General features: G+C 41.3%; 1 protein-coding gene across 2 annotated transcripts in view; it reads left to right on the top strand.

Moving 5' to 3' along the window:
• The first annotated feature begins 525 nt into the window (after positions 1 to 525).
• The window catches only part of LOC309382893 (electroneutral sodium bicarbonate exchanger 1-like), a 126,610-nt gene continuing 103,946 nt past the window's right edge, over positions 526 to 23,189 (top strand). The window contains exon 1 of one of the 2 annotated variants that reach the window (XM_081934853.1): positions 526 to 755. In XM_081934853.1, the coding sequence (XP_081790979.1) occupies positions 711 to 755 (45 nt within the window). In that variant the 5' untranslated portion in view covers positions 526 to 710. The remainder of the gene's footprint in view (positions 756 to 23,189) is intronic. The other variant, XM_081934851.1, reaches the window with a different exon arrangement.

Genomic DNA, 23,189 nt, shown 5'->3' with positions numbered 1-23,189 from the left:
CCCTCATTTCCACGTTCCCTCAGACCAGGTTCTGTGTGTCATACTGGAGGTGTGGAGGGGGTGTACACTGCATAGGGACACCTGTCTTCCGAATGCAAAACTTAGGACTTCTTGTAGTCTTCTCCCCTTTCATCCTCATTCTGCTTTGCCTTCTGTCCACTCTGCCACCTGAGGGCCAAGCACAGCCTTCACCTCATCTCACCTCACCTCACCCAACCCTCCTCCTCCTCAGCTGGTTCCCGCCCTCCATATTCCCCCCTCCCTTGCCTCATGCCGTTCGCCCCTCCCTAGCTCTCCTCGCCTTACCTTGCGCCCCTCCCTCTTTGACGCCTCCCCCCCCCCAACCCACCCATAGCAATGCTCTAGTTGTTTTCCCTTGAGTCTCCCGCGCTTCCTCGTCATTCAGACCCTCTCCTAGCCCTCCGCCCCTCGCAGCATCCACCCGGGCTCTTTCCTTCCACGCCTCCAGCCTCTCCATCCCGGGAGCCTGACGCCCCTGGGCCGGGATTGGTTGCTCGCCGGGGCCGGAGGAGAGATGGAGCCGAGGAACGCGGCGGGCTGCGGGCGCCCGTGATTCCCTCGCCGCTTTCTCAGAGGGGCCGAGCGGAGAAACCGCCGGCCGAACGGAGCCATCTGTTCGCCCCACCGAGCCACCTGCTCGCCCGGCGCCAACCAGCCAGCCAGCCTACCAACCAACCAGCCAGCCAGCCATGCCTGCCGAGAGTAACGAGCCCGACTGTCTCCTCCGCTACCAGGTGAGCGCTTGCAGGTCTCGGGGAGGAGGAGGAGGACGGATGCGCCAGCGGAGGGGGAAGATGGGCGTGCAGGGAGTGCGGGTCGCGGATTCTTGCAGGCGCCTCTTGCAAGGTCACCTTCGCCCGTCTGAGAGCCCCGAGCGAGGACGGGGGACGAGGTGTCTCACGTCGCCGCCGCCGGCCTTTGGGGCTTTTATTTGGGTTTTGCCGGGAGGGCTTCTGGGTGGAAGGAATTACGGCTTACTGCGGCAGTGTTGCCTATGACGGGGGCGGAGAGAGGGGCAGAGAAGGACGATCGCGTGGCTACCTCTCTCCCCCCACCCCGCTTTGATTGAATTGAGCGGATGGGAATGGAGATGCACCCCGAGGAAGCCTCCGGCTCCCTCCTTTCCCTGGAAGTGGGGCCAAGCGCAGGTACTGTTAGGAACCCGGCTGCGCGCTTTGCTGTGCCGAAGGAAAACCTGGCATATCGGGAACAGAATTCAAAAATACTTCGGAGGAGTGTCCTGCTTTAGACAGAAGTAACAGATGAACAGAGTTGGAAGGGACCTTGCAGGTCATCTAGTCCAACCCCCTGCCCAAGCAGGAGACCCTATATCTGCCTCTACCTACGGCACCGGTCGTCTGCGTCTAGGAACCATCTCTAGAGTTTTCTCCTGTCTCGCCGCCTCCTTTTTATGTATTGGGCTCTGCGGATTATGATGGTTTTAGGAGCCGCAGCTGTAGCTTTCAGGATCCCGAGGCCCCATTTTCAACAACTCTCCCACAACCTGCACATTATAAACAGCTTTTTAAAAGAAGGAGGCATCCCAAAACAGGCTGTATCTTTTTTTCACTGGTTGATCCGAACCGATGGGGTGTAGGACAGGTGTTGCGTGCAAAAAGATGCCAAGAGGTTATGTGCAACTTGCAACTCAGCTGATGCAGCACACTCACCTGTTGGGATGCACCTAGGGCCTAGGCAACTAGCCTTCACAAATGTATCTCTGCAGAGCTTTTTAATTATTATTTTTCTCTCCAAAGGAGGCTCTTGAGTGATTTTTTTTTGCAGCGTGGATTGTCTATATGGTAATGGGAGGGAAAAGATTTAGAAAATTTGAAGAGTTTGTATTCAGTGGACGAGTTAAAAATTAACAGTGACGAAGCCATTTATCTCAGACTATGGAGGTGCTCTGTTTTTATTAAAATACAATTGGATAGACGCACATATAAAACAGTGAGATCAGTTTAGAAAATTTTTCTAATTTGTAATCTTGAGTTAGCAGTTTCTAGAACGTTAAGGGATAATAACATTGGTACAAGTAATCTTGTTCCCAAAAGCTTTGCCAAGGAACTCAGTTTTGATTTTATTGTTCCTTTTACCTTATTCAGTTAACTTCCTTAGATACATATAGTACAGTCCAGTGGTAGGTTTCTAATTTGTTCCCTACTGGTTCACTCGTGCAACGCTTCTGTGCATGCGCAGAAGTGTCCGGGCGGGCGGGCGGAGCCTCCTGCTGCCACTACTACCATTTCGCCCATCCGGGCCGAACCAGGAGAACCCACCTCTGGTACAGTCCCATACAAGGTTTATCAAGTAAATGCAAAAACAAGAGCGTGTTTCAACTGACTGGGAACAGCGGGAGGGTGCCTTTATTTTGTATTCTTAAAAAGTTTTCTTATGTGCCACTGCAAGTATATTTGACCATCTCTTTACTTGTGGTTTAAGCAATAAGGAGCCATGTGGTGCAATCGTTAGAATGCAGTATTGCAGGCTAACTCTGTCCCACAGTCTGGAGTTCGATCCCGACCAGCTTAAGGTTGACTCCGCCTTCCATCCGTTGTTGGTAAAATGAGGATTCAGATTATTGTGGGTGGGGGCATTTGCTGACATTGTAAACAGGTCAGAGAGTGTCATGGAGCGCTATGGAGCGGTATATAAGTCTATGTGCTATTGCTATTTTAAGTGTTAAGCAGACAATATGATTTCCAGTTCTTGTCGCTATTCATCCTGACAGCTAGGCCATCTTGAAGATGAGTGTGGTTCCCATTTAAAATGTGGGTAAGGGGTTGAGAAATGATTGGGGTAGCAAGAGTCTTTTCAGTGTGGGCATGTTATACACTGGAGAAGGAAATGGCAACCCACTCTAGTATCTTTGCCAAATAGATGGGGAAGAAATGGCGGTACTTTCTTGGGCTCCAAGATCACCGCAGATGGGGACTGCAGCCAAGAAATTAAAAGACACTTGCTTCTGGGGAGGAAAGCTATGGCAAATCTAGAGAGCATACTAAAAGCAGAGACATCACCCTGCCAACAAAAGTGTGTATAGTCAAGGCTGTGGTTTTCCCAGTTGCAATGTATGGCTGTGAAAGTTGGACCAAAGGATAGGCTGTGGGCCAAATAATTGATACCTTTGAACTTTGGTGCTGGAGAAGATTCCTGCGAGTCCCTTGGACTGCAAGGCGATCCAACCGGTCAGTCCTAGAGGAGATCAACCCTGACTGCTCTCTAGAAGGGCAGATCCTGAAGATGAAACTCAAATACTTTGGCCACCTAATGAGAAGGAAGGACTCACTGGAGAAGAGCCTAATGCTGGGAAAGATGGAGGGCAAAAGAAGAAGGGGACGACAGAGAATGAGGTGGCTGGATGGAGTCACGGAAGCAATCGGCATGAGCTTAAATGGACTCCAGAGGATGGTAGAGGACAGGAAGGCCTGGAAGAACATTGTCCATGGGGTCACGATGGGACAGACACAACTTCGCAACTAATAACAACAAATGTTATACATCCCGCTTGTCATGCAACTTTCTCACTCTGATCTTTATTTCCTTAACCAAATTTCTTTCTATCTTCTTCATTTTAGCTCCACCCATAGAAAGCACTTTTTTCAGGCATAATGACAAAATGGAATTTCTATGTTCAGTTGCAAGCAGTATCTGAAATAGGAACAAAGATGAACAGCAGGAGGAAATATTGACTTCACATTCACTTGCAATTTCCCTAGTGTACCAGGCCTGGCTACCATTGGAAACTCAATGATGAATTAGATGGTGACAAGCAGGGATTCCCCCCCCCCCTCACTGTAGACTATAATGCCAGAAGAAAAGGCAGAGAACACCAGACTATGACTCTGCTTTTATTTATTGCTGCAATATTGGTTACAGAAGGCAAATGAGAGCCTGAGTGTGCACGTCAGTTGTATACAAGGCTACCAAGTATGGCAGGTGATCCCAGCACCACATAATTTCCTCCTAACAATTCCAAATAATATATGAATTTCCCTCCTACATTAACTTCCATTCAAACAATTTTGGCAAATTATAAAGAACCTTCTGGATTTCTCAAATTAGTTTTCATTCTGAATACCCCAGTGGTGGGATTCAATTTTTTTTACTACCGGTTCTGTGGGCGTGGCTTGATGGACATGGTGTGGCTTGGTGGGTATGGCTTGGTGGGCGTGGCGGGGGAAGGATACTGTAAAATCTCAATTCCCTCCCCACTCCAAGGGAAGGTTAGTGCAAAATCCCCATTTCTTCCTGCTCAGCTGGGACTTGGGAGGCAGAGAATAGATGGGGGTGGGGTCAGTCAGAGGTGGTATTTACCGGTTCTCTGAACTACTCAAAATTTCTGCTACTGGTTCTCCAGAACTGGTCAGAACCTGCTGAATACCACCTCTGGAATATCCGTTTTATAGACTAACCTTGCTTTTCCTAGCTCTTTATGTGAACTAAGGGTGCGCTTAATTATGACTATAAAATGTCTTAATTTTTTTAATACATGATGAGGGATATAAATATTGATTATAAATAAATTTCTTACCAAACCCTTCCCTTCTTTTGTGTGAAAGAAAATCCTTTTCTTTCACAGAAGGGGAATAACGCCTATACTTCTGCTGCTGATCTGATTTCCTGCTCCATCTCCTTCAATGCAATAGCAAAATTAAGATTTAAGAGGCAGCCTTTTGCAGCTGTTGTCAAGTCAAAAACCCACCACCAGTGCCCTAGTTACAAATCTGCTTTATTTCTACCGCTTCCCATTTAGCTTCTCAAGTTCCCCATGTAACATTTCAAAATATTCAGGATAATACACTATATCCAAAAAAGTCTTTTTCAAGAGCTAAACACAAGGACACTAACATCTGTTTATTTATTGCAGGTTTTTATCCTCTCTGTGGGCATTATAACTTTCTATTGTAGATCTGCTTTATTTTGTTGAGAGAATAGAGGCACATCAGTAGTAAAAACACAAGGGAGTTTTTAACCAAGTTGCCAGTCCCTATGTATGAAATAAATAAAGTAGAATAATTTCTCCCCCAGATTTCAGGGAAGTAATAAAAGATAATGAATGACAAGAGTCATTGAGCAAAATTCATCACCTGAATGTTACATTTAGCAAAAAAAGTGAGAAAAATAATTGAGTTCTTCCAAATGTATTGATGAAAAAGAAAAGTTAGGCAACAAAGTACAACAAAGCAAAATAGAAATTTTAGATTATTGAAAATGGTACAGCAGAAAAATGAGTAACGAGACAAGGAAGATAAAGCAAGGCCAGCCCTACCATTAGAGCAAATCCCGGGTGGTGGGTAAGGTAAAGATAAATGGTCCCCTTGCACATATGTGCTAGTTGTTCCTGACTCTAGGGGGTGGTGTTCATTTCTGTTTCAAAGCCAAAGAGCTAGTCCTGTCCGAAGATGTCTCCGTGGTCATGTGGCCGGCATGACTAAATGAGGAAGGCACACAGAACGCTGCTACCTTCCCACCAAAGGAGGTCCTTATTTTTCTACTTGCATTTTTACCTGCTTTCAAACTGTTAGGTTGGCAGAAGCTGGGACAAGTAATGGGAGCTCATCCCCTTATGGGATATGGGAATATAGGGATTTGAACCGCCGAACTGATGACCTTTCGATCGACACCCTCAGCATCTTAGCCACTGAGCCACTGTGTCCCTATCGGTTGGTGGGTAGAAAATGGTAATAAGATACAGAAAAACAGAACAATGTGCTGCCGTTTACCATGGAGTACTGCCAGAATGAATGAATTCGGATTCCACTTGTCTTAGCTTCTATACATGGATCTTGATGGGCTGTCATTTGGTACGGGTGCAAAATACTTTTGGTTAGATGCCGGATCTTTTTAAAATAAGATTTTATTAAATTTCAAAGGAAGATAAAATACTGTACAAAGAAACAGAAATTAAGAAAAAAGGGGGCATGGGAAAAGCTTTATATAGATTTTCATCCTTCTCAAGATACTAGGGAACATCTGTTTTAGTTTCAAAAAAGCATTAATGTTTGTAACAAGTAAGTAGTAGTTGATGGTTATGTGGGTAGGTGAGGAGAAAACTAGTATTTGTTTGGCAACAGGCTTTGGTGTATGTGATCAATATTTACGTAATGTCACTATTATAGGGCTGTACAATACTTTAGATTTAATTCTTATTATTTAGCGTATGATGAGAACATGACAGAAGTAAACACATACACACAATTCATGTAATTATATACAGAACATCTATGGGTGTATGGCAGTGGCCTCATAACCCAATGTCCAAATCAGCTATCCAGGCAATTGCCTCTGGCGTTGCCTCGTGCAGAACGTCTAGGGAACCAGAAAATGCGTGTCGTGGGCAATCTTGAACAATATGTTAAATAGTTTGTGTATCAGCACCACAATCTCAACAAGGAGAAACTTTCCACCCCCACTGATACAGGGCAGAGGTGGTTCTTTCAGTATCACACCTAACTCTGTCTAGTTTCATCTAGACAGAGCAAGGCAGGCCAAACCCAGGTGGCTTGGTAGAGGGATCACTAGTGGTCAAGCCGCAAGAAGGTACCTTGGACCATTCCTCTCTCCAGGCATTCTTGGGGTTAAATTGGGTAGATGTTAAGTAAACAGCTGCTTTCCATGTTGGCCCATGGGGTTTCAATCTTGTGATGAACTGTGCATTGTCCTGGAAGGGCCTAGTTGTTCAGCATCCTTGACCACAGCCAAATGAGAGCTTGTGGTCTTCTAATGTTGGGGCAGTATTATATTGTTAAGTATTGGTAATCAGTACACAGGAGTGGGAAGCAATGTGCCAGAGATGATACGCGTCTGGTGGAGTTGGTCATCGACCATTTGGGTGTGGGTGCTTTCAGCCACAGGCTGGCACAATATCCAGCTGTGGAATATACCAAAGCCAAGGCTGTTGTTCGTAGAGTATTAGCACCAGCACCCCAGGATGTTCCAGCCAGACTGTTTAGTAAATTGTTGCAGCTTTTCACTTTTGCAGCTGATTTTTTCCAGATGTTGTTGAAAGGTTAGTGACCTATCCAGTATTACCCCCAGATACTTCAGCCACTTATTACATTGTAAAATACAGCCCTGGAACTTCACCAAAGGCTGGTGGTTTGCGTACCAATTATGAAAAGGTGCTTTAAATTCTTTAAAGCACCCATGTCTTTTTCTTAGGAATGGGTACCAGTGGTGAGATTTAAATTTTTTTTACTACTGATTCTGTGGACGTGGTTTGGTGGGTGTGGCGTGGCGTGGCTTGGTGGGTGTGACGTGGCGTGGCTTGGTGGGCATGGCAGAGGAAGGCTACTGTAAAATCTCCATTCCTTCCCTACTCCAGGGAAGGTTACTGCAAAATCCCATTCCCTCCCGATCAGCTGGGATTCGGGAGGCAGAGAATAGATGGGGGCGGAGCCAGTCAGAAGTGGTATTTGAACTACTCAAAATTTCTGCTACCGGTTCTCCAGAACTGGTCAGAACTTGCTGAATACCACCTCTGATGGGTACTCAGTTGCTTTAAAGAAATGCAGATAGGTTCTATATTTGTGCTCCTAGGCACTCTGTTTAAAACTGTTGACCACTCCTAATGTATTGTCTTCATTTGCATAGTTTTTCTGGGTCCCCCCCCATTTTTTGGCTCTGCCATTCATACAATGGGTTTCAATGAAAAATAAACATTCACCTTATTTTTGGAGGAGAAAGTGTAGTGAACCTTTTTCAGGTTTGTGGATAAATTATAGTAGCTAATATGGAGAGCAGATGTTTCAAAGCAAAAAAAAAAAAAAGGCAGGTTATCCATGAAGGAGGTATGATTGCCTTTATTGGGTGGAATCTATAGAACGGTGAATGTCAGAGTAGATGGGAGGAAAATTTCTATATGGGTTTGTATGAAAGAAGCCATCCCAATTTTACCAGTTTTATAGTTGTAGCTCATGACAAACTAGACCAGTGATGGCAAACCTTTTTCGCCTCGGGTGCCAAAAACACGCACTCACGTGCCCATCCCCATAATTTAATGCCCCCCCCATGCTGTGCCCCCTGCACGTGTGATACCCCCCTGTGCACATGACTTTTTGGGAGCCTGGGGAGGGCGAAAATGGCTTTCCCCGCCCCCTGGAGGCACTCCAGAGGCCAGAAATGGCCCGTTTTCTGAATTCTGGTGGGCCTTGTAGGTTTGTTTTTTGCCCTCCCCAGGCTCCAGAGACTTTCTAGGAGCCTGGGGAGGGTGAAAAACGGCCCAAAATGCAAACCGGAAGTTCAGGCTCAAGGGGAGAGATCTCCAACAGAACGAACAGTTAATCCAGAATTGTAAAAAAAAAAAAAAAAAAAAGTGCCTGATAAGCTAAAGCTCGAAATAATCTGAAGTTTGGAAAAGATGCTAAGACAACCACAATAACAAAAAAGCTTCTAAGTTCAAAATAAAATAAAAAGAATCTACGTACTAGCTGCTCAGTGAAGATGACACAACGTCAACAAGTTGGAAAGTAAAGATTAAGGTACTAAGTTCCCCATTTTGGTACCTCCAACAAAAAGAATCTGCCCCAACAAGAGGAGCAGAATTAAGGAGAACGATGAAAGATGACTAAATCTATAAACCTCTAAACCCGGCGACCGACTCAGATTGATCCTGCTACATTATCCTGGGACACATGTCAACTCTCTAAACGACTCTAGCTAAAGCCGTGTTTTCTTCCTTCGTTTCTTAGTTGCCATCCTTATGGGGGCAGGGGGAGGGGGGACTAATGAAATGCAGAATGTTTTTCTCCAATGTGCCAGACATAACAATGATAAGGTTCCTGAGAACCAAAGCCAGATCAACGCAACCTAGCAACAGCAGGAGGGAGTGCTGAGAAATTTGTCACCTGCTTGGTTGGTTATCATGACCTGTGACATAAAGGGGGTGAACAGTATCTATTCTTTTAATTATACCAAAAACATGAGGATCCTCAGTGTTGGTTTTACAGCTGACCCTGCCGATAAGATGTGCCAAATAAACAGGATTTTTCACGAAGCCAAGGCCCCAGAGTCTTTAATTGGTTGGGAGCATTACTTGGAACCATGACAACACGTATATTCGCCTACATTTGTGAAATCTTGAAATAGATTCATGATGGCGAACCTATGACGTGTGCAAAAGATGACATGCCGCAATATTTGGTGTGACACCTGATGACAACTGTTCTTAAAAGCACACCAGAGGTAGGTTGCTGCTGGTTTGGCCTGGATAAGCCAAACTGGTAGTAGTGGCGGCAGGAGGCTCTGCGTACCTGCCAGGATGCTTCTGCCCATAAGCATCGTGCGCATGCGGGAGGGAGCATGGGAGCGCACCCAAACTGGTAGCAAAAGAATTAGCAACCCACCTCTGAAGCATACCCTGTTTTTGCATCATTTTTGGAGTTTGCGCAAGAATGGGATATGCTTTTGCATGACCTCTGGACTCTCCGAAAACAAGTTTTATCCATGTTTGAAATGTTTCTTTATACAATGCATGGCATCACACATGATTGGAATGTATTTTGTAAAATAATAAATGAACATGTAAATAATTATTCCTCTTTTGTTCGGGAGGGCAGCAGTGGTGGTGCACCAGCGAAGTCAAGTTATTTTTGACCTGGTGAGCCCAAATAGTTCAACATCACTGAAATACATAGAAACATGGTCAAGGAATATGCATTTACAGGAGTGAGTAAGTGCTAGATAACTGAAGAAGAGCAAACACCTTTTCTTCAAAAAGGAGTAAAGCTTAAAGAAACTACAGTCTGTTCATCTGACATCAATATTTGGAAATAATTTGTAGCAGACCATAAATTGTGGGCTTCTTGAAAACAATGTAGTATAATATTTACCTAGAGTAAATATCTTGGAATGGTGTATACTGTCTATCTTCTCTTAATTCTAGAGGAAAGAGATGCAGGTATTACACTATGTCATCTCTCCATATAGAAGGTTTTACATGCTCCCCACCCTGCTCCCTCCGAGTATGAGTGGGAGCAACTTCTCTATCTTTACATTGTATATACCATATTTTTCAGAGTATAAGATGCACCTTTTTTCCTCAAAAAAGAGGCTGAAAATCTGGGTGGGTCTTATACACTGAATACAGCATTTTTTGCCTCCCGAAGCCCTGCCCCTTCACCAAAATGGCCGTACATAGCCTTATGGAGGCTTTCAGAGGACTCCTGGGGGCTGGGGAGGGCAGAAATGAGCAAAAAATGAGCCTTTTTTGCTCAATTTTGCCCGCTCACCCTCAGGAGCACTCTATAAACCTCCATAAGGCTATGTATGCAATATTTTTTTTTACAAAAAACGGGCCCGTTTTCGTGAAAAGCGGGCCATTTTTTGCTTGTTTTTGGCCCCGCACTCCCCAGGAGCACTCTGCAAGCCCCCACAAGGCTATTTATGCCTTTTTTTTATAAAAAAGGGCCCGTTTTGGCGAAAAACGGGCCATTTGGGGGAGGTTTGCAGAGTGCAAAAACGTTTTTTTTTCCTTTTGGAAAGCTCTTTGATGAGAATTACATTGATCAAGTGCTGTGCCAGCAGGAACAAAGTCTTAGGTGCTGCAGATTGTCAGCGATTTCCTACTCCAGCACATGGATAAATACACCTGGAAACATCTACCTACCTATATACTACCTACCTACTGTATTTTCTCTCTCCCCCTCTATCTATCTATCTATCTATCTATCTATCTATCTATCTATCTATCTATCTATCTATCATCTATCATCTATCTATCTATCTATCTATCTATCTATCTATCTATCTATCTACCTACCTACCTACCTACCTACCTACCTACCTACCTACCTACCTACCTACCCTCTCTCTCCCCCTACCTATCTACTGTATTTCTCTCTCTCTACCCCCCTCTATCTACCTATGTACCTACCTACCCCCCTCTCTCCCTCTTCCCCCCTCTCTCTATCCCTCTACCTACCTACCAACCTACCTACTCTCTCTCTCTCCATACCTATCTACTGTATTTCTCTCTCTCTCTCTCTCTCTCTCTCTCTCTCTCTCTCTCTCTCTCTCTCTCTCCCTACCTACACACACACACTCCCTCTCCCTACCTACCTACTGTATTTCTCTCTCTACCTCTCTCTATTTCTCTCTCTCTCTCTCTCTCTTTATCTGCCTACCAACCTACCTACTCTCTCTCTCTCTCTCTCTCCCCCCCTACCTACCTAATATATTTCTCTCTCTTTCTCTCCCTCTTCATCCCTCTATCTATCTACCTACCTACTTTTTTAAAAATTTGCCTCTTCAAAACCTTGGTGCATCTTATACTCCGGTGTGTCTTATACTCCGAATAATATGGTATATCATGTGTATTTTTTATTTATGTTGACCACCAGGAGGCAACATATGGCCAATTTCATCTTACATTGCTATTCCTGAACACATGGCATTATGACATAATGATATAGCTGTATCTCTGCTCTGAAAGTTTAATGGAAGGTGGAACTATATGTCCAGTAGATTCTATACATTCTAACCCTAACCCTAACCCTAATCCTAACCCTAACCCTAACCCTAACCCTAACCCTAACCCTAACCCTAACCCTAACCCTAACCCTTTTCTGCAACACTGTTAAGCGCCCAGGCTGGAGAGCTCCTAAGTCAAATGCACTGTATATAGTCATCTAGAGTGCAGTGCTCCATGAATTCAATACCTACTGAAGGGTTAGAACCCCATAGAGAGAATTGTTTAAGTATGTCCAAAGAAACACAAATACTTCTCCTGAGAGACAAATCTATTTTTTCTAGTGTGATGCTATTTACAGTAAAATGAAAATGGTGCTACTGAAGTCATTGGTATCCCAAAGTTGTATAACAAATGGATGATAAAGCACGCATAAAAAAGCAAGATAGAAGGAAGATAAATAAGATTGACCAAAAGGAACCTGGAAGATGGAAAGAAGATACAGATGATAGAGAGAGACAAGATGACTTTTTGAGTCTTGATGCAATGTTTTCTGCAGAAACATCCAGTGTGACCAATTAAAAGGGGGGCACTGATTTGGGGCAGAAGGAGCAAACAATCTTTGGGATGCCTTATCTCATTTGCAAGTACAATAACATGCCTCAGGACATCTGATTTCCTAGGAAACAATTTTCAAAGCAAATTCATTTTTAGAACTTCTAATTCAAAACAACTTTTAATGCAATTAAGATATTGCCTTAACACAAGGGTGTCAAACTCGATTTCATTGAGGGCTGCATCAGGGTTGGGTTTGACCTTGGAGGGCTGGGGTGGGTGTGGCCAGCAGGACATCACTTGTGTTGGGGGCTACCTGTGGTGGCCTGAGTGCTCTGCCAGTGAAAATGGGCTCCCACACTCTGTTTTGAGCTCCTGCAACCCTCTGCCAGCTTTGTTTTCCTGGCAGAGGCACCACGGGTCGGTCCTTTGCTGTTTTCAGGATGGGCCGGTGGACCAGGTCTAAGCAACTCATGGGCTGGATTCGGCCCCCGGGCCTTGAGTTTGACACCCCTGCCTTAACAGCTGAGATGAATAGGAGAAGGAAATTATCACAGTTGTGCTGAGTTACACCTCTGAAGTATTCAACATATGTAGAAAATCAGAATATATTGAGATGCTCAAATAATTAACTAATTAACACCAGATGGGACTAAATGCAATATTGTGATATCTGCACCAGATAATAGTTAAAATGAGTTTTCCTCTGCAGTCATACCATAATGTCTCCTCAATAGATGTTGAGATTATCTGAAATAGCACTGGGCAAGTGAGTCATAACTTGCATTTGCAGCTACCAGAAACCAGATGGGTGAGGCAGAGGTCAGAGAATGATTTATACTGTCAATCACGGGAGGAATGTTGGAGAAGCCATCTTGCAATCTTTTCATCCAGCATCTTTCCAGCCTCCTAAGCAGAATATACAATTTTGGCATTTTTTCCTACATCTTAGTGGCAGTGACCTTAAAGTACTCAGGACTGTATAAAAATTGGCACTGGCAATGAAAATTGCTGGCTGCACAACAGAAACCTTCACACCACGGGAGAACATCTCATAACATCTCATAGCATTCGGAGAAAGCCTCTTTGTAGTGCAGCAAGGGAAACAGGAGGACTCTGGCCAGCCAACCCATCACGCTGCTAATGTGTCTTTTCTTGGAAAGGCGCCACAGCTGGGGAGAGCAGTCATAGAATTCCAGGAAAAGCTGCAGTGGATTTAAAAAGTTGTAGCCATGTCCTATATACATACTGCATTTTTTATTCTTCAAATCCAGAATGTTGTACGGAGCTAACTGATGTTGTCAAAAAAAGGGCCCTAATTATTCTTGATAGGGGGTGCCTAAGCCTTCCTCCCTGTATAGCAATCTAAGATTTTGTCCTCTACACCTGGCATTTTCTGCACAGAGTAAGACATTTAGGCACAGTATTTATGCGTATTTTCTTTTCATCTTTCCTATTACCTTGTCCTATTATGATTTTTCATTGTTGTTTGTATGTACACTGAGAGCTTATGCATTGAGACAAATTCCTTATGTGTCCAATCATACTTGGCCAATAAAAAATATTCTGTAGAGTATTCTATTCATTTTCCCCTGCATGGCTGGAGCAGCTTGGAGAAGGGGAAGTGGAATTGGGAGGTTTAGCATAACTGATTTATGATTGACCCCTGATCTACCTCAGCCACTTTTGCTCCTGCTCTGAACAAAATAAAAACATGATACATGTTTGGCTCAAACTATTCTAAGGGCATAGAGTTCACTCTTCCCATTTCTAGATCAATGCAATAATCTGAAATCATATAATGCAAGCTATAATGGGAGCTTCCCTAAGCATCCCAAAAAGTAGCCCTTTTATCGCCATTATAGAACAGTGGATTTTAAAATGTAAGGGATAAAATTATCCTGGAATCTGGTAGGATTTCAATATAATATGATACAGATTCACATTTCTCACATTAATTCAGGCTAGGTTAACTGCAATTCTAGCAAGGAGTAGATAGGGAAAACTGGTTGTATGATGCATAAAAACAAGACTGCAATGATCAGAAAAAGATCAGAAAAACGCACCAACATTTTAGCAAATGGTTTCAGCGTAATTCAGATCATATTACAAATACAGTCAGCAATAACTATAAATGTATTCCAACTCTTGTATGATCAGAACAAGTTGACAAATATGCTGATATCACATTTTCTCTAATTCTACAAAAACAAAATCTAAAAATAAGGAGAATGTGATACAGATTTAGTAAAACTTATTTCTGATGTGATCTGCATATAACTATACTCTTATGTTCAACAACTTTAGAGTCTGCACTAAATTAGTAAAGGTTATTATGGTGTCGTTACATGTAGGATTGCATAGTTAAGGATTGAAATTTTCAGCAAGTATTGATTACCTAACCAATCAACAATCAAATACATTGCTGTACTTCTTACATACTATAGGTAAAGATTTCCCTTGCACATGTGATAGTTGTTCCCGACTCTAGGGGGCGGTGCTCATCTCTGTTTCAATGCCAAAGAGCCACAACCTGCCAGAATGACTAAGATCATTTAATTAGGTGTGAGGTTTAAAAGGTCAGGTGGGCATCAGTGTAAATTTGGCAATGTAATAAAACAAGAAGGGGATTTCCCTGGGATGCCTCCTCTAAGACCATTGATGGAATCAGGTGGGATCCATGTCAAGGTTAAACTTAAAGCCTTTCTTAATTTGGGAATAGCAATTTGGTTAAGGTAGTTATGTCATCTATAAGGTATGAAGGCTATTTAAAAAGACTCCTTTTGGGAAGACATCAGATCAGTTTAAATGTCAGTGTCCTTGAGGCACTGTTTGACTGCCTCTTCATAGGGTATAGCATTTGAATTAGGGGAAATCCCAGACATTCCTGTTTTTCTATATCACTTTTGTTTTAAGAGGGAACCGATTTATCAGAAAGGATCTGGGGGGAAGAACTGTTTATCCTAGTCCCTAGTGCCATGATGGCGAACCTAAGGCACACACAGCCCTCTCTGCTGGCATGCTTACCGTCGCCCCAGGTCAGATCTCCGTGGTGTTTCTTCCGTGAGCTTCTGTTTCCCTACAAATGACAAAACAGAAGCTCATGAAAGAAAAAGATCTTACCTCTTGCTGCGCTGTCGGTTTTGGGATGCCCCAACCCCCGCCAGTCAGGTGGTCTTTGGGTCTCTGCTGTGCATGCATGCATGTCTCTGTGTGCACCATTCAGTTTAGGCATGTGCACATGTGCAGTTTGGGCACTTGGTGTCTAAAAGGTTTGACATCACTGCCCTAGTGTGCAAAATTAAGTATCCAGACATTGAGAGATTTTAGTATATCCTGCTTGTCATTGCTTGACCTTCTTTTGCATTCACTCCCCTCAGCTATCCATATTTACACAATCGCTGGAATCCTCCCCCAGCCCCCATATCAACTTTTTTATTGTGCCTTCAACATTATTTCAACCATAGTAATGACAGTGCAGATCTATATGCTGTGGAAAATGTCATATAATCTGCTTTCTGCACAAGGCTAGGATATATATATATATATATATATTTATATATTTTGTTGTATTCGGGTCTTTTCCCATGTAAGGTAACCTTACATGGGAAAAGACCCGAATACAACAAAACCAGTATACCTACACCCGTGAAAATCTACGAAAACACACACACACACACACACACACACACACACACACACATATATGCTGGTTTTGTTGTATTCGGGTCTTTTCCCGTGTAAGGTTGAGATTGTCTTTGCAACGTTTCGGCAGGATCTCACCTGCCATCTTCAAGCTGTGGGCTGACAACTTGGTTTCCAACTACATTCCTCATCTGTAGCTGCACCGCTGAAAAAAGTGAATTCAAGGTTGCAGATTGGACAAGGGAGAAAGAAATCTGTTGGCTTCCTCTTCCTAACACTTAGTCATTCTTATTTATGATGCTTCCGTCCTTACAATGACAGAGAACCAGTAGGTGGTAAAATGCATGACTGAGCTGAGAACAGGTGGAAGATAGTAGCTGTTTCACTACCGAATATATATTTGGATTTCACGCACAGTCATATGTTTCTACCTCATCTTTCCTGCATGTGCTTCTACTCTTGGCACTTGTGCTTTGTGCTGGCATTTTTCATAGTGCTGGCAAGTAATTAATTGGCTTTTAACAGGCATGATCATTCACAGCATTTTTCACAGAAAGATTGAGGTATTTCTTATAAGATGATATGTGGGCAATAGTTTTATTCTAGCGATACGCAAGCAGTTTTCCTCAGACAAAATGAAGTTGTTACTGCAAGCAAATGAAACTGGGGTGACCGAAAGGCCATCTTGCTACATGGAGGATAAGACCTTCTTTAGTTGTTGTTGTTGCTGATGTTGTTGTTTTTGCATATGACATTTCACTAACAAAGACATTTGGATTAACCAAGTCTTAGAAGCAATGCATGAGAAGTTAGTAATATATAAATAATAGTTGTAATATTACAAAAATAGGAAGATTATTAAGGTGGTATATAAGATTAGCTGGGTTTTGCATCTGATCTTGTGGAATGGAGCATAAAAACTATTTATTTATAAGATTTATATGGCTTCCCAACCTAAGCAATTTTGACCAGCTCATAATTCACAGTACTGGAATTTTTTTTTTAAAAAAAAGATGAATTAGAAGGCAGAAAAGACACATAAAGTGGAAATACAAGATAATCACCTGGATAAGGACTTTTTTTTATTGGATTTACAAAACTGGTTTGCTAAAGCCTTGAAGAAATCTTTGGGATGGGAAAAAGAAAAAAATTGAGATCAAATCCTATCACAATGTCTGAATGCATTAAATAGTGAAGATTATTAGAAAGAAAAGGAAGGAAGTTAAGGTTTGTTTGTTTGACCAGGATTAAAATAAAATATACTTCTATAAAACTCTGGTAATGTTATACAGATTTTTTTTTGCTGATGCCATGACTGAAAATGATTTATGGATTTGCATATGGATAGGAAATAGGTAATGGGGAAAAGAGGTATTTGTTTGTAACCTTAGAGAAGTCAAGACTTAATCTGTTCATTTGTGAAGAAGATTTGAAGTCACTTCTTTAAATATTTTTCTTACTTTCTCTTTTTTCCTCCTTGCACCTTTTATTCTTTCTTTCTGTCTCTTTTTTTCTGAGTTTAGCTTGTAATTGCTTTACTATTAAAATCAAAAATTTTCAATACAAATATTTAAAAAAAAGAATCTCAAAGAGGCATCCTCTTTGGGATCAACCTAGCTGCCCCCCCTCATAACCTATAACTGGGTTATGTTATTTTGATTATTGCCATTTTGTTTCAATGTCTACTGTTTGATGTAAACCAGTGAGAACTGATGAAAATGCAACCTGCAGTAAAATAACTAAAAAGAAAAGGAAAGGTATTTTTTATTTCAAAAAGTCGAGGATTGTGGAAAATGAACTTCCAAATCCAACTAAAGAATTTGGGAAAGTTGGTGCAAAAAGCTTTGGGACTTAAACCCATGTATTGATTGGAAGCTTTTATAATGTCTAAACTTGACTTAATCATCCTCCAGTGTTCCTTTCATTTTGAAAGGTTTTGACATTGATGAAAAGAGGAATAGTTCCTTTTCCTGAAATGCAAAAGAGTAATATCAATTAATTATTCCTGATGATTCTTTAGTTTCTCCCCTGCTTGCACGCAACCCTAGGACCTTTTTACAGTCAGAAACAATTCTACACTACACCACAAGCTTTAAATGAGCCATACTGCAACCTGTGTCATTTACTAAATACAAGCAAATTGTATCTTCTATACAGTTTTATAGAATTATGAAATGCATCGAAGCAGTGTAGCTTCTATTGGGTTTTTTTCTAGCACTGCTGGTGCCCTTATAGTAGCACATTTCTAGAGTTGAGACTGATTTGGAACAGAATTTAGATTCCCAATGCCTAAAGCCAGATTCTATACTTTGGTGGAATTGTGGACCAATTGTAATTTATTCATATGTTTACTTGATTTGTATGCTGCTTATTCTAGAAGACTTAATTCTAATGATAGCTTAATTTAAATTTAAATTGACAGTTGTTGGAATATTATTTTTTTCTAAACCTCCAGTGTGTTTATATTTTATAAACCTAATGAAAAACCAAAGAAATAAATTCAATGTTTGTTATGTAGAAGAATGAAAATGCTAACCAGTCAGTAAAAATTGGAAAGTCTATTTATTGCTTCACTGGATCTTTCGTCCATTAATTTGGGTGAAGATGAAAAATTTAAGCATTTTGAAACAGCTTGATCAGTTCACGGAAAGGTTACAGTGATGGGAGGAGAGAGAGTGTGTGCTGCGAAATCTACACATGAAAAATTAATCAGTATTCTCTTTATATGAACTGTGTCTTATTTATTGCAGGAAGAATAGCGCAAAGTCTGAAAATATGATGACAATGCAATGCAAAGATTAAAGGAAGATGCTAAATCTTCCAGTGATAGCAATAAGATTATAGGGGAATGTGATTTTTGAAAAAGTATCCAAAATTGGAATATTTTCCCCATCAGACAATTTTTCTCTGATACCCTCATAGTCTGAATAACAATTAAACATCATTCTAAATGATAGATAATGGTAATCTCTTGATAAAAAAAAGATCCAGTGACTGATTTTTTTTCATAATAGAAACTGGCCCAAGTATTTTCCTCTTTCCATACCTGTTCAGAGATATAGTCAAGGAATTTCAGAGGTCTTCAAAATAGAATTATTGCTTGTTAACTACTGTATGTGTACACCATTTCTATTTGTATATGTAATAATTTGAGGGTTAGCAAAAATTGAGGATGTTTTTCAAGACTGCCTTAATTCAAGAAATATGAAATGTACTATGTTTCCTTTGACCCCCCCAAAATAAGCGCTTGGCCTTATTTTCGGGGAGGTGTAATTATTTTTGAGGTCCAGGAGGCCGCGAGTGTGGTCACCTCATGGCTGCTGCTGTGTTGCAATATTTTCAGGGAGGGCTTATTTTTTGGGGGGAGGGCTTATTTTAGCACATGCGCTCAAAAACTGGATTGGGCTTATTATCCGGGGGAGGTCTTATTTTTGCGGAAACAGGGTATATTTTAGGCTTTTAGTAAAATCAATTTTCATTACGGGTATAGGGAAGATACAGGGGAGGAATAAAGCCAATAAAAGGAAGTATAGGAGCACAACAGTATAAAAAAACACAGAGGGACATTGTGTGTGTTTCTGTGTGTGAGGTTAAGTGTGAATACAATAAACTAAAAGATCTAAATTGCTAGATATACAGCCAGACTAGAGGCAGGGTTAAAACTAAGATTGTGTGTTAAGCACAATCCAGAAACCATCAACTGACTAATTTTGGAGCACTGTGTCACAAAATCTGGTAACTTATAAGTATTTCTTTTGATAAAAGCAAGGGGAAATAAAAAGCATATTAAAATAAACATGCTTTAAGAATTATCTTTATTTTGCTTATTTTTAATACAATTGTAAATAAGACTCATTTTGCAGGTGTCAGCATTACTTCTATAATTGATTTATTGAGAACTGCTTCTTGCACTGAAAATATGACGCCCTATCTCATTGTATATGTGTAAATGAATAATAAATAAGGAATTCTTATATGCCTAATTTTAGATTTGTTTATCAAGATGTTTTCATTTTTTGCTTTCTAAGTTCATCAGTACATTGTATTTATCTCCTAATTGGTTGGATTTGGACGACAAAATATTGGCTTGTAAAATAGTCTCTAGATTAGAATGTTATAACTTGCATAGAATAATGTTCTTGATGTTCCTGAGCTATAATTCCTGGTAATATTTATCATCACTTATGCTGGATAATACAGTTAAAATGAATCCAGCAATATTTGGAAGGACACATAATGCTCACACATGTAATGATAGTATTTAGCAGACTGAATTAGGTGCTTTTTCTGAATATGCAAATCATCTTCTCTTCCTTCTCCTCTTTACTGATTAACCAAATGTTGATCCATTAGTTGTGAAAGAAATTGGCTTTTGACTGAGTCTGACATCAGAGTCTGAGAGAGTGACTGGCCTAAGACAAGACTAAAATTGAAGAGGTGGTATTCAGCAGGTCGTGACCAGATCTGGAGAACCGGTAGCAGAAATTTTGAGTAGTTCAGAGAACTGGTAAATGCCACCTCTGACTGGCCCCGCACCCATCTATTCTCTGCCTCCCGAGTCCCAGCTGATTGGGAGGGAATGGAGATTTTGCAGTAATCTTCCCCTGCCACGCCCACCAAGCCATGCCCACAGAACTGGTAGTAAAAATTTTTGAATCCCATCACTGGTCTCCTGTTTTTTATCCTGGGCCCTTAACCACTATATTAAGGCCATCTGAGAAACTGGGATTGTTGTGGAGAGCTGAACCAATAACTCCTGGCTACACTCTCCCTGTTCACTAGCAAGGCTGTGCTTACAATGAAGTGGTGGTGGGTGATCGAGCCTGGATCCCTTCACACAATGACTGTTCCTGCTGCCTCCTCCCCAGGCTCCTCCAGGTGAGGAGTGAACATTGCACAAGTGCAGAAAGTGCTTTCTCTCCTGGCCCTCCTGTGGCTGCCAGCTGACTGAAGGAGTGCACGGTGATTGCACAGAGCCAGACCCAACTTGACTTCTTCTAACCTAAAACTATGGAAAAATTTCCTGACAATTAAAATAATGAATCAGTGGATCAACTTGCCTCCAGAAGTTGTGAATGCTCCAACACTTGAAGTTTTTAAGAAGAGAATAGACAACCATTTGCCTAAAATGGTATAGGGTTTCCTGCCTGAGTGGGTGGTTGGACTAGAAGACCTCTAAGGTCCCTTTTAACTCTGTTATTCTGTTATTCTTCTCTTGTCTCCTGCAGCACACATTCGTTTATATTTGATTCCTAATTTGCGCATGACCTCATGCAGGTCTGACAGGGACAGCCAAAGAGCCAGATGTGGCCCAGGGGTTGTAAAATATCCAGTTCTGCACTAGACCAAACAGGTCTCCAAAATATGTAAATATTCGAACTGCATAAATATCAGCTACAACTGAGAAAGTCACAGTTCTTACAGAGATACTAATTTATTTTCTTTTGAATTGTGGATACTTTTCTCTGGATTTTATGTTGGATATTAATCTCATTCATTATTCTTTGTTTCTTTAAAATATTATCAAACTCTTTACAAAAAGCCCTAATATCTACAAAATACCTTTGAGTTCTAATCCCACTTTAGGGGAAAGTAGAGCCAGCTGGGTGATCTACAATTTTAGAGGCAGCACTATATGTTTAAATTATACAATGTTTGTAAAGCAAATATGTCTTGCTGAGCCTGCTATAATAAATTAAATTATATATTTAAAATATATTTTGAGAAATATTAGCCTAAAAAGCCATAACTTGTTTTATTATATGGAAGATACATGTATTCAAACATCATTATGCTCATCTTTCATTGTATAACTTTGCCTGAACTTTCCTTTCTGTACAAAAACCAAAGTGGAGAATATAACAAAATTGCAATACAAAAATAAATCTCAGTTCACATGGCAAAAAACGTTAACAAAAACCCAAGTAATAAATGACAATATTTCACCAGCAGCAGAACAACTACAACTAATCCAGAAATATTTTATTTCCAAAATTTTATTTATCCCCAATGTTTTGAAAGCATCTACTCTTGCTCTAATTAATGCTCATTAATCCTGGGTTTTCTCACAATAATTTTGTATCCCGAACTGGTATTTAGCTAGTTCTGACAGGTTCTGGAGAACTGATAGTGGAAATTTTGAGTAGTTTGGAGAACCGGCAAATAGGCTGGCCCCACCCCCGCTGTCTCCCAGCTGATCTTCTTTTGTCGCCCTGAACAGGAGATTGGAGCTGGAAAGCAGGTTAGTGGGGTGGGGAGGGAATGGGGATATTGCAGTATCTTTGTGGCCACGCCCACCAAGCCACACCACATCCACCAAACCACGCCCACAGAACCGGTAGTAAAAAATTTTGAATCCCACCACTGGTCAATAGTTTTTTTTTTCTTCAGCCTCTATTGCTTTCTTCTTAGGTCAAGCTGAACTGCAACTAGAATATTCTAAGTGTAGCCAAACCCTCTTAAAATGCATGTATACTTAATGACTAGCTGTAGCAATGATACCAAAACTTTCCATTCTTCTCAGATTAAAAATGTAGATGATTCTTACAAAAGACAGGGATCCATTGAACACACTGGGATTAATTTCTGTGTAGTAATATGTAGTCCTGATCTGATATTTTCATGGCATTTGTATGAATTAACATTTAATCATTTGAAAAAAGTATCTTGAATATATGAAAATTAATTGTTTATATACCACTTCCTCAATCGACTTAAGGTAGCTCCTAGCTCAATACATAAAATGCCATACTATTATGGGACATGCCTCATGCATCAATTAACAGTAAATCAACATGAGAACTTGGATAACTACCACTACTCCCAAATTATTTGACAATTTATGCCTTAGGAGTCATATGAAAAAGATCTGCTTAGCAGACTTTTTGAGGGAAAGAAACGTGCTAACATAGAGGAAGCAAGTTCTTCCATTGATAGGACCATGGCTGAGAAGGTCTGCTTTGGGCTTTTATACTTTTACCAACTTGAGTGTTCTTGATCAAGCCATACAGGACAGATAAATTCTATGTATGGCTTTCAATGAAACTGGCACTCAGCCATATTAGACTTTGAGTAATAAATGTAGATGAGAAATAAGCTCTTGAGTAATCCAGCTATAAAAAACCTCTTACCTGCCAGAAAACGAACAGCCATACTTTGAACCTGCTGTATACCAAACCTCTTAGTAGCCTTGAAGGGTATCCCTGTGTATGATACCTATCAGTCCCAAAGGTGCTTTTTTCAAGAGGCAACTGGACTTTCTGGTTTTTCTTTGAAGACGTTTCACTTCTCATCCAAGAAGATTCTTCAGCTCTGACTGGATGGTGGACAATGGAATGATTTATACTCCTTTCAGTCAGCTGGTCCAGAGGTGGTATTCAGCAGTTCTGACTAGTTCTGGAGAACCGGTAGCAGAAATTTGAGAGTAGTTCGAAGAACTAGTAAATACCACCTCTGATTGGCCCCGCCCCCATCTATTCTCTGCTTCCGAGTCCCAGCTGATCGGGACGGAATGGAGATTTTATAGTATCCTTCCCCTGGAGGGGGATGGGAATGGAGA

This window comes from Natrix helvetica, assembly GCF_964273705.1.
Source record: "Natrix helvetica genome assembly, chromosome: 1".
NCBI classification, from domain to species: domain Eukaryota; kingdom Metazoa; phylum Chordata; class Lepidosauria; order Squamata; family Natricidae; genus Natrix; species Natrix helvetica.
Note: the sequence above shows the minus strand (reverse complement) of the source record. Positions and strands in the feature narration are given on the sequence as shown.